At 40.1% G+C, this 13,011-nt stretch overlaps 1 protein-coding gene across 1 annotated transcript; it reads left to right on the plus strand.

The window, feature by feature from the left end:
• Positions 1–3,243, plus strand: vgll3 (vestigial-like family member 3). Its single transcript, XM_084954493.1, has 4 exons — positions 1–455; positions 1,315–1,669; positions 1,817–2,356; positions 2,476–3,243. Exons 1-4 carry the CDS (start codon positions 351–353, stop codon positions 2,514–2,516), a joined length of 1,041 nt encoding a protein of 346 aa, XP_084810619.1. The 5' UTR covers positions 1–350; the 3' UTR covers positions 2,517–3,243.
• Positions 3,244–13,011: the final 9,768 nt, after the last annotated feature.

A 13,011-nucleotide genomic window follows, 5' to 3' on the forward strand; every position in this document is an offset into this window, starting at 1 on the left:
TCCAAAACAGAAAGAGGGGAAAAACAAGAGAAGATGATGCTTGTCCAATCAAGAACTATCTGAAAACTTGTCAGGGGATAGGTTTTTTTCCGGATACTGTGTGCGTCTCATACCGTTTTGAACTATTTTGTGGCCCCGGGTGGTGCTGGTGGAGCGCGCAACGGGAGGCGCATTGTTTCTATGCAAACTGGGCGACATGGCTATTGTATGCGTTTGGGCATATATGGAGACACTGATGGCTCAGAAGACACAGCCCGTCTGAAGTTTCAAGGAGAGTACCCCTCGGCTGTGTTTCGCCAGTTTCTCTCCTTCGGCTTCCCTCTTCTCCTTATCCGTTTCGCTCCGTCGCGATGAGTTGCCTGGATGTGATGTACCACCAAAGCTATGGAGCGCACTACCTCCCAGCAGCGGCGTACAAGGCAACTTACTATAACCACCATCACCAACAACAACAGGTGAGGCATTCATCGCAAAACTTTTGAAGGCACTAAGAGGGGCAGACACCGAGATCTCAGCTCGAGGCTTTCCTTTTTGCTTGAAAATAAGCTTATTTTTTTCCCATTTGAGGGCTCGTGTGCCCTACAGGGGGACGCGTGACTTTTCTATTTTCACAAGATAATCGAAATTAGTATTCAATTTACAAGCACACTACGAGCAAAAGATTTATAAAACTAAATGTATAATAATTAAGTACCTGGCAGAAGGCAAAAAAATAACTAAAACTGAGTTTGGAATTAAAATATTATAGCATCAACGGAGGAAAGTTTTAAGATGATTTATAAAATGTCCTTGGTGAACAATCGATTTCAATTTGTTTCTGTTCCAAAGTCTTTATCCTTCAATTGCTTTAATAACTTTTACCTTAAATTTCCTTTTTGTGTGATTAAATTCCAGTCTGGAGATTGGTATTCAACACAGGTCAGGCGTAATGACACGGAACTATTAATCCTGCGGTCAAACGGTGATGTAATGACAGTCAGTCAGTCACTGAGGAATGTGGATCAGGCACACTGAGCTTTACAAATAGTTTGAATGCAAAATGGAGGCGAAAAGAATCTTAGTTTCACACGATTCCCAATCAGCTTCCACATCAAATAATTAGTGGTACAGTGTGACTCCATGTCATTTATTTATGACATTTAGAACTCTGTGTAACTGTTAGCACCACCAACATGTGAGAAATTATTGTCTTCTGTATTATATCTATTCAAAACCAACACAAAGATGGTCATTATTTTAAAATTTAAATTCTAATAAACTTGAGCTACTGTTCTTTTAAACTTTCATTTAATCTCTATTTGTATCTCATTCCAGAGAAAGCTGAGTGTTTACAGTAAGATGCAGGAGTGCATGGACCAACACCAAGGAGGAGGAAGAGGGATACTGCCCAGAGAAGAGGTCCTACAGCAGGGTCCTGCAGGTGCAGCAGGTGCTGAATCAGGCAGCAGATCTTCATCTGATTCCGAGTTAAAGGATGGTACTCAGCCAGCAGAGACGGAGTACTTGAGTTCCCGGTGTGTATTGTTTACCTACTTCCAAGGAAACATTGGTGATGTGGTAGATGAGCACTTCTCTCGTGCTCTCAGTCAGTCCAGCACCTTCAGTGGCGATACCAAGCCCATTAGAGTGACTCAGCCTTTGGCTTCAACCACCACTGGCCTATGGAAAGGTGAGTAGGCAACACTTGCCTATGTAGTTGATGCACTGACTTGGTTTAACTATCTAAATAGTTACAAAACCCCTAAAAATTAAATCTAAAAATCGTGAAAAATAGCTTGTGTCAGTCTTTTAAGTCTTTGTGATGTGATTGTTTCAGATGGTGGCTCTCTCACTGAAGGTCAGGGAAGCTCAGCTTGGAACAACACTTATCCATCCCAGAGCAGCTCCTGTATCCCCGCTGTTTCTGTTTCAGTCCACCCAGGCTTTTCCTCCAGCCCTGTTTCATTCAACCACCAGGATGGAGCTCTGTGGGCCGGCCACGTGCTTTCCCAGGCCAGCCTCTCACCTGCAGCTACCCTTCCTGATAGCTGGACCTACAGCCTGAACCACCAGAGCACAAGTGGTTACCCAAATGTTCATGACGTCTACCATTCCCACCCCCACATCCACACTCGGCACCATCACCCCATGCTTCATACATACCCAGCTCACAGCACGGCATTGGATCCCAGATTCAATTCACTCGTGCTGCCTGGTGTTAGGAGCCAAAGTCAGACATCCACCAACACAGGGGGTTCCCCACACGGCAAAGGGGTGAAGGCAGAGATCGAGCCCAGCAGCAACAACAATGTCACGGCTACCTCTGTCACTTGGACTCCTTCTGGTCTCCATGGATCTTTAGAGGCATATGACACAGGTAGATATAACGGCTCAGTAACTCTGACAAGCCTTGGTCAAAGTTCACATGTATTTTCACTGCACCATTAAATCTTAAACTCACAATAACATTTTAACCCTGTTTGTTTCTCTTTGCAGCTCTTGATCAAACCAAAGCAAAGACATCAGTTTGGTTCTAACTGATGGACTGGCAAAAAGCTCAACTCATGCCAAAAAGGACTTACTATGTGGCTTATCAATGTATGGCTGCAACACCAGCACTGTAATTCAAAATGTAGCTATAGAATGCTAACTGTAGCTTAATCTACGAGTCCTGCACTGTCCACACAATTACTGATATGAACTCAGGATTGGACTTAAATGACAGTGATCAGTATGCTTTGGCTGCACGTCAAGGCCCTCGAAGAACAATAAAAAAAAAAAGACTACTAGCTTTAAGAATGGAAGGTCTCTTCTCTGTCAGCACAAAACACCAATTTACTTTCCATGTGATGCGTGACTAAGTGGTTCTGTTTCAAGAGCTTGATTTTGACCCCCATTTTGTTTTGTACAGTAAAATGTTTGATGATGACTATAAATTGCTTATGTGTCTGTGTTCATTTAAGCCATGCTATATTGTCATTTGCTGGATGACCTCTGCTAAAACTGTTGTTTGGAAGCTGCCTTTCAATTTTGCCTTTTGGGGAATTTGTAGTGTAAATATTGATACTGTATGTTTGAGGAATAAATTCAACAACTGAAAAGCAAAACCTTTGCAGGTGCTTTGTTTTCTCTGACAGAAACTTGCAGATATGTAGAAATCAAGACCACGATGCACTATTCCAAAGTTTAGAAAAGGATCGGTTTATTTTAGGCGGCACTTTGAAAGAAATTGCTGTTCCCATTATGTGTTAGTTTGTTGTTTGTTGTTTCCAAATGTAGGAAATGTCTTTAATAAAGAAAAGCATCCATGTTGATTTGATGCTGGCATTTTCTCTATTTTTAAAAGGACTGGTACATATACAGCATCTTTCAAATCAAAGCATAGTCCACTACAAGTCTTATTCACTCAATCACACAAACATTCATGCAGCTTTTACAGATGTCTGACTGTTTTCTAACATTTACAAACACATACAGATAGATGCATCGAGGACAACCCTTGGTCACTACTTCAATATGCAGACTGGAGGAGCCTAGCCTATTCCCCAACCTTCCAATTGATAGACAAGCCACACTACCACCTGAGCCACAGAAGCCTTGTATTTTAACAGTACATCTCATGTACAAGACCTTCTTTCACATATGTCATAAAGGTAGAATAACTTCTGAAATCTACACATTTTAAAAGAGAAATTACTTCAATAACTATTGAAGTAATTAATAAAACAGAAGTTTATCATGTTAATATACTGACTCAGAATCTTTAAAGATAAGATTTACTCGAGTAGAAGCTGCACATATATACTATAAAATTCAAACACAACCACATAAGAAAGGAAAAAACTTGAGCGCTTCAGCTGTGAGCATATATGTTATGTTATTCAGCCAACAGGATCTGTGCTGCGGTACCAAGGGAAGTGGTTTACATTCCACAGACCGTTATTGTTTGATACCATGAAATGTCTGTTGTCTGTTTCCACACAAACGCACATTTAAAAACAGACACCGCCAGACTGACAAATACACACCGAGGAATGCATTTCCGTCTGGACAGGAAGTTTGTCGGACGGGGGCAGGCGCACACACACAGAAATTCTGACCTTACGTACCACAGTTAAGTTTGATATGGTGTTTATATCAGATTCATCAATCACTTGAATGGAAGTCTTGGTTGATTTAAGCTTGTAGAATGAACTGACTGACCAAATGCAGACATGTTTATAATATGACTAAAATCTAATTTTTACTATCAAGAACTGATTACACAAATAGTGTGTGTATGTTTATGTGTGTGAGTGTACTTGTATTACACATGATGTGACAGAACAAATATATTCACATGTGTCACATTGTAGGGTCATATCCTATATTCCCCTAATGCATATGCTTCATTTTTAAAGTAAAGGCTTGGTTTGAAGGTTGAGCACATAGGAAATAATCGCAAGTCAATATAATGTCCTCTGAACTAATAGAAACACACTTGTCTCTGTGTGTGTGTGTGTGTGTGTGTGTGTGTGTGTGTGTGTGTGTGTGTGTGTGTGTGTGTGTGTGTGTGTGTGAGTGGTCTGACCAGGTGGTATGATCAGCAGTACCAGCCCACTAACATTCCTGCTCCGCTCCCACGTATCTCATTCTCCATCTCGACTAAACAGCAGGACTTTAAATCTGGAGCACAGCAGCTGCGTTTCCATCCAAACTATCAACAAATCATGACGCATAGAAAAGAAAAGCCCAACGGAGAAACACTTATTTAATCAGAACTAAATGTTTGTTTCACTATCATTTCATTCACTTGTCTGTTTACGTTAGCTGGTCTATGGTTTATTGAAAGACGTAACACATGAGTTCCTGCAACCTGAAAAAAATGTAAATGAGGCAAAATAAATTGTTACTTTGTATTATTTTTATCTTTGTTTTGTGTTGTGTTGTTTTTCTTTTTGTTTGTTTTTTACAGATAGGCCTTTAGAAAGCTAACATTTTTACTTTATATACTTTATATACTTTATTTTTAAGTAGTTTATATTTTATTTATATAGCACCAGTTCTCAACAATCGTTGCCTCAAGGCACTACGCTGTAGGTAAAGATCTTGCAGTATTAGAGAGAAAATCCCAACCATCACAGCAAGCACTTAGCAAGAGCAGGGAACAAGAACTCCCTTTTTTTAAGGAAGAGATGAAAGAGAAGGGAGGAGCAGGTATCTGCCATGGTTTGGGGATGAGGGGAAAGAGAAGTACAAAAAAAAGGAAAGCCCAAGAAGACAAAACACAACGTATCAAAAAGAGAAGACAAAATTTTATAGTGTGCAGTAGTAAAGCAGATGATGAGTGAAAAGAGTGGAGAAGAAACACTCAGAGCATCATGGAAAATTCTCTAGCTGCCTAATCCTATGGTAGCATAATTAAAGAGTGGTTCAGGGTCACGTGACTCAATCCTAATTATAAAAATTATTTAAACAAAGAACAATTTAGGCTTAATCTTAAAACTAGAGAGGGTTATTGAGCTTATTCCCATGCAACTTTTAAAAACTCTACGAACCACAAGGAGCCTGTAGTCTAAGCAACCTTAAGCCAATAGCCAATAGCCGCCAATGTGGATCAACTGACAAGTCTTAAGGGAGCTTTCAGAACAGCCTGATCATCAAGAATTGCAATTGTCCAGCCAAGCAGTAACAAATAATTGTAAGAAAATGACTTCAAAAGATCTCTTACAATGCAAAATGTAAAAAAAAAATGTAATTATATATTACTTTTTATCCAAGAAAGATGTATTACACGTACATGCAATTAACACTAGCTACTTAAATAACATGATCACATTTATCTATGTTTTTAGCTCTTCTTTTGTTTTGCACAACACAGCTTCGTCACCAAGCACTGCACCACTTTGGAGCAATCAACGACTGGAGTTCTGGTTGTGTCTCCCATGCTTGCTGAAGATATTGATGTTTGGGTTCAATTTAAGGTGGAAAATGAAAGGCCACAATTTGCAAGTAAGCTCTTCATTTGCATTAGCATACAGCCTCCACATCAGCATGTAGTGTAGTTACATGCAAACAGGCATCCCGCTGGCAGCCTTGGAGAATCACTGCAGGCACTTCCACTGCAGGAAGGAGAAAAAATACAGATACACAGAAATGGAAGTTAAATGAAAGTGAATTAATTTGTCTGTTATAAAATTACCATGGGGTTAAACAGTTTCAGGAAATGTAGCATTAGACTTTTATTAAAAGTTTAAAGCTTATGCTTTGTGCTGATGTTACAATAAATATATCCCAAACAGTAAATGATTACATTACCACTTTTTTTGCTGCTTAACATAGCTGATTAGATTAAATATGTAAGTTAATAAAGCAATTTTTATTTCATGTGGATTTCCTGTTCTAAATTTTTCTTTCCAAAATGAATCAATTTTATCCTTGAATCTTATTTGCGCTCAAGTTCAAAGTTGCACTTACATTCATCAGAAGAACTTATTGCAAGCCCAGCTACACACAAAAAAAAATAAAAAATACACACACATATGCATGCACACACAGAACTGTGCTTCACTGGACAAAAGATGCCAAATGAGAAAAGGATAAGTGCTGAGCCAATCTAGGGCTATAGCTCTTCATCTCCTCATTGCCATGATTGCCTCTTCCATGACCAATCTCCTCATCCTTTCTGTGGCAGACAAATGCATTTATTTTAAGAAAAGAAAGTAAATTGTTTTATTTTCTCTTTTATTTTCTCAGCATTCACATTTTCCTCCAACCTGGGGTGCACCTTTTGGATCTTCTGCGATATCAACTCATAATGAACTCATACTCATAATTCTATCATTGCTATCCTCTAAACCTCAGCCTGTTTGTTATCCATTTAATTTGTTAAGCTGTATGTTGCTCAGACATCACTATATCATCATCCCATACTGTGTGCAGTTATCGCTGGTAATGCAAAAACGTTGTACTCTGTTATAAGCATGTTAACCAGTGTCTATTTGTTACTGAAAAAGGTACTGAGTCAAACTTTTGTAGTAGTGTCGTATAACTAGTAAATACAGGGCCAATTTTGCCAGTGCCGATGCCGACACCAATACCGAAACAAATTCTTAACGAATTTTAATGAACACTAAATCACTTTCCACAATAATTTTTTAACACAACAAAACACACCTCTCAGATTTTCCACGGCTTTTCAAAGCTTGAAAAGCAATTTTGGGGATTTTTTTTATGTTCATATCTCTAAAGGTTCCAAAATTTTGCATAGTGCATTTTTGAGGTTTATTTTTTTCATTACGAAGAAGTAATCAATACCCTATCAAAATGCTAGTATTGATCCAATACTAATACCAGCATTGGTATTGATACCATTGATGTTTGGATCAATGCTCCCATCTCTAGCAGGTTGTCTTCTTTTGAAACACAGCTAAGTCTCAACCATAATCTGTCTTTAAGCTTGAAACCTCTTAAAAAAAGCTAATTAACCTTATTGCCGCACATGATATATTAACAACATTAAAAGATAGATGATTGTGGACTTAGTCTAATTTGGCATTTTCTTTATTTGCTTTGCTTTTTGTTCATATTGTGCCGTAAAAGTGAATTTGGACTGAACTGAATTAATTCAGCCCAAGTGAAGAAGAGAAAGGGGAGATAGAAAACACATGTTTAGACTAGCAGACTGGAGAGAGTCCACAGAAAAGAGATGAAAAAAAAGAGTAGGAGAGGGAAAGTTGATCGGTCATAACACAGCCCAGCTACACATTCCAGAGTAATTGAGCGGATGATTAGTTTTACAATCAGCAACACAACACCAGCTGTCTGAACACAAAACTATATAAATACAGAGATGAGGATGGTTAGGAGAAGAGAGAAGATCTAGCTGGAAAAAGAAATGGAAAGTAAAGCAGGCATATGGTAGTCATAATCCCTCATCACATCCTTCTCACTGTTTTTTGCTTCCCTTTTCCATTCAAACATTTTTTCCTCACTTCCACAAGTCAGCTCAGTGTCTACAAATCACTGGGGTAATTAGAGCTAATTTGCCCTCCTTGAACAAGTATTACGGGTGTTAGGGGTATTAGTGAAAGGCTCAGCTTTCACCATTCTGTTTGTGTCAACAGGGCAGCCTAATGAAGCGTGCTGGGACTGTCGCAGAACACTTGTCCTGCTGATTACACTTGATTTACCAAGTCCTCTGTGTTTCAAGTGATACCTGATTCCTGTTTAACAAATGACAAGGAACACCCAAGGAACACCCAAGGAGCCGGGAACCTCGTGTTCTGCTTCTCAAGCCTTAGTATATTTATTAACATTGGGTTCAGATCAATATTTGCAGTAAAATATTTGCAGTCTTTCCGTCTTAACTGCCAATTATTTCCTTAATGCAGCAGGTCAAATGAACAAGCCACGTAATGGAGGTTCGAACACGACTAACATTAAAATTCTATAAGCTTTCTCATCAAATTTAGATTGGATTAGATCATTACAGTTTAATTTAATTTTGTTTAGATTAGATTCAACTCTAATGATACCATGGGAAGAGTCACGGCAGTATAGAGACGGTAATATGTAACTGCTGAAGGACAACAGCGCGGCGAATGCCCAAACATGTAACATTTTCTATTCACTTTTTTAGAAAAGGTTGGAATGAGGCGTTTTCACATTATTGCTCAAGAAACTTTGGTTTAATTGGCTGTGTCTTTGAAAAAGAAAACATTTTAAAGCTGCACTGATTAATTGTTTGTCCACATGCGGGAAGGATAATGGTGAAGTTGCTAATTGAAAAAAAATGGATTTGGCCGCTACGAGTACTCATCTGTTTCATAACATCATTGATCATCGTGTCTGTGAAGGTTCTCAGTCATCCAGGTCATCGTAGTCAAAGGAGCTTGCAAAGAAAAGCGTCTGGACTTCTTTAAGTTACTTGAAGACGTTTCACCTCTCATCCGAGAAGCTTCTTCAGTTCTAAGGTCAAATGTTGGAGAGTCCCAGATATAAACCTAGTGGGAGTATCCCCCCACAGAGGGACAAAAGGACCCCCTGATGATCCTCTAATCGCCTGAGCCAAGGTGTGAAACTGGGTGTGGGTCCCAATCAGCCAGAGTTTCGGGTGTGTTCATTGTGAAACCTGGCCCCACCTTATCATGCGAATTCCTGAGGTCAGATGGCCCAGGATGTGAGTGGGCGTTAAGGCGTCTGGGAAGGGATCTCAAAACTGGATTATAGATGGCAGAGAGTTGGTGTCGTAAACCCCCGCCTCCGTTCAAAGATGGTCGCTCACAGTGGACATAGATGGCTTCTTTCACTCCTCTTTCAAACCATCTGTCCTCTCTGTCCAAAATGTGAACATTGGCATCCTCGAAAGAGTGTCCTTTATCCTTAAGATGCAGATGGACTGCTGAGTCTTGTCCTGTGGAGGTGGCTCTTCTGTGTTGTGCCATGCGCTTGTGAAGTGGCTGTTTGGTCTCTCCAATGTAGAGGTCTGGGCATTTCTCGCTGCACTGTACAGCATACACCACATTGTTAAGTCTGTGTTTTGGCGTTTTGTCTTTCGGGTGAACCAGTTTTTGTCTGAGCGTGTTGCTGGGTCTGAAATGCACCGGGATGTCATGCTTGGAGAAAACTCTCCTAAGTTTTTCTGATACACCGGCTACATAGGAGATGACAATGTTGTTGCGTCTGTCCTTCTTATCCTCCCTCACTGGTGTCTGGTCTTCTTTTCTGTGCCTCTTTGCTGACTTTAAGAACGCCCATTTAGGATAGCCGCACGTTTTGAGTGCTTCCTTTACATGTGTGTGTTCCTTCTTTTTTCCTTCAGGCTTAGAGGGAACATGTTCTGCCCGGTGGTGTAGGGTCCTAATTACTCCAAGTTTGTGTTCCAAAGGGTGATGGGAGTCAAAGAGGAGGTACTGATCCGTGTGTGTGGGCTTCCGGTAAACTTCGATGTTGAGTTTGCCGTTCTCTTCAATGTGCACAGCGCAGTCCAGGAAAGGCAAGCAGTTGTCCTTTGTGCCTTCCCTGGTGAACTTGATGTTTTTATCCACAGCGTTAATGTGCGCAGTGAAGGATTCCACTTCTTGTGTCTTGATTTTGACCCAGGTGTCGTCCACATATCTGTACCAGTGGCTGGGTACTCTTCCTTTGAAAGAGCCAAGAGCCTTCCTTTCCACTTCCTCCATGTAAAGGTTGGCTACAATAGGTGACACGGGGGAGCCCATGGCACAGCCATGTTTTTGTCTGTAAAAGCCTTCGTTGTATTTGAAATATGTAGTGGTGAGGCAGAGGTCTAACAGTGTGCAAATCTGATCGGGTGTGAAGTTGGTCCTGTCCTCCAAGGAGCTGTCTTCTTGTAGTCGTTTTCTGACAGTCTCCACGGCCTCCGTGGTGGGTATGCAAGTGAAGAGTTGCATACCCACCACGGAGGCCGTGGAGAGTATCAGAAAAACTTAGGAGAGTTTTCTCCAAGCATGACATCCCGGTGCATTTCAGAACCAGCAACACGCTCAGACAAAAACTGGTTCACCCGAAAGACAAAACGCCAAAACACAGACTTAACAATGTGGTGTATGCTGTACAGTGCAGCGAGAAATGCCCAGACCTCTACATTGGAGAGACCAAACAGCCACTTCACAAGCGCATGGCACAACACAGAAGAGCCACCTCCACAGGACAAGACTCAGCAGTCCATCTGCATCTTAAGGATAAAGGACACTCTTTCGAGGATGCCAATGTTCACATTTTGGACAGAGGGGACAGATGGTTTGAAAGAGGAGTGAAAGAAGCCATCTATGTCCACTGTGAGCGACCATCTTTGAACGGAGGCGGGGGTTTACGACACCAACTCTCTGCCATCTATAATCCAGTTTTGAGATCCTTTCCCAGACGCCTTAACGCCCACTCACATCCTGGGCCATCTGACCTCAGGAATTCGCATGATAAGGTGGGGCCAGGTTTCACAATGAACACACCCGAAACTCTGGCTGATTGGGACCCACACCCAGTTTCACACCTTGGCTCAGGCGATTAGAGGATCATCAGGGGGTCCTTTTGTCCCTCTGTGGGGGGATACTCCCACTAGGTTTATATCTGGGACTCTCCACCATTTGACCTTAGAACTGAAGAAGCTTCTCGGATGAGAGGTGAAACGTCTTCAAGTAACTTAAAGAAGTCCAGACGCTTTTCTTTGCAAGCTCCTTTGATCATTGATCATCATTTGAACACATACCTAATGATTAATGCATTTCCATATGAAATGTAAATAATGTTGCAAACACTGGTGTTTTTTACAGAAAGCGGGAAGTGTTACCATGTCAACCAGGAAGTCAAAGTTTGAAAAGTTGGGTAAGTCCTGTATTTTATCCTAACCATGATTCAAATCCTAACACAGGAGTTTGTTAAAGATTGAATCTAACAAACTTATTTGAAAATTATAGCAATGATGTGTGAAAAACTGCGATGTGTACGACTTGAATTTGGGTCTTTTGCATGCATTTCAAGTTGACTTATTCGTCCACAAGACAACCTCAAACCTCCAAATGCACACAAGTGCACACTTTAATCAATAATATTAAGAAATTTGTGTTGAAGAACATGGTAAAAAAAAATTCAACAAGAATCAGCAGATTAAAGGTTGTGACTCTATGATGGACTGTTGTGAGAGTGGGTTGTGTACATTGGGTTTAGTGCCTTTTTTTCCTGGATTCGTGAAAAATAACATTGTTGGCTTTGCTCATCCAAGATGATTTGCTCCAATTCTTGTAAGCAAAATTAAAATGTTCATTAGTCTGTTCATTATTCTGATATGCATCTCTTTGTGTTGCGCGCATATGTTTTAGGAATGCAGCTTGCTAACTAGGCTTGATAGTGTTAGCTGATAAGTTAGCATTGTGCCCTCTCATCCAAATATTATTGGCTGCGGAAAAACAACATGGCAGCAGTCAAAATACCAACACTGAGCCAAAAACCAATGAGCAAAACCATCGTGGACAGACAGACCAGAAAGAGGTCCAGGAACTAAGGGCAGTGATGAAGCTATCAGATCCATTTTTGTTGGCTTGTGTTAGGGATTCACCGTTTTTTTTCTAAAATCTGCATCTAAACAAGCTAGTACAACTAGAAGTGGACAAGGGGAGCACCCCAGTGTGTTTTGTTTTATGGTTTGTCTTTTAGGATTATTTTAAAATGTACAAAGAACCAAGGTTCTAATTTTGGTTTGGTAACTTTTAAACTTTTTCTAAGCAGGTAGCAATTTATTTGTTTGTTTGTTTGTTTGTTTGTTTGTTTGTTTGTTTGTTTGTTTGTTTGTTTGTTTGCTTGCTTGCTTGCTTGCTTGCTTGTTTGTTTGTTTGTTTGTTTGTTTAGCATTTTAACAGCTGGTGCTAGAAAACAGTGGTGATTAGAAAAGCTGTGGGCATGTATTTTTAACTATGAGCAAGCCTTTTTCCATTACACAGTCGTTTTATTAGGTGATTAAAAAAATGTTTATTATAGCTTACTACAGTTAATTAAAATGCATTTTGGTTCCCTGCCTTCCTTTTATTTTCTTGACTTTCTTTTGTTATTGATTTTGGAGCAATAAAGGTAGATGATTTTGAAAACCATTAGACTCCTATACATATTGGTTTTAATGACCTTTTGGACACTTTAAAGGCATAAGAGCTACTAATGTGATGTGATTTTTACAGAAAATAGAAAAAAGGGAGCAATTCCTTAACTATTGCTGAACGTTTATCAATTGCAAAAAAGAAAAGAAAAAAAAGAAAAAAAGACAAGAAAAGAGGCATTTATAACAGTTTGAGCAGAACTAGTGGGATGATATGTGGTGCGACTACATGGCATCAGGGAGGGAACATTTGCCCATGTCTATGCAGCATGGCATCAGCCAATGGAAGGCCGTTAAATGAAAATCAATAAATATATCACAGGGCAAGATCAACATTTATGGCTGTTTATAGTGTACAACAAGAACGTCCACCCATAACACTGGCCAGCAGCATTCCTGTGTTTGCCCACACACAGGGAAGCCAATATTCGGAAATCTGATAACAG

This window comes from Perissodus microlepis, chromosome 16, assembly GCF_051167445.1.
Source record: "Perissodus microlepis isolate ML-2025 ecotype Zambia chromosome 16, ASM5116744v1, whole genome shotgun sequence".
In the NCBI taxonomy this organism is placed as follows: Eukaryota; Metazoa; Chordata; class Actinopteri; order Cichliformes; family Cichlidae; genus Perissodus; species Perissodus microlepis.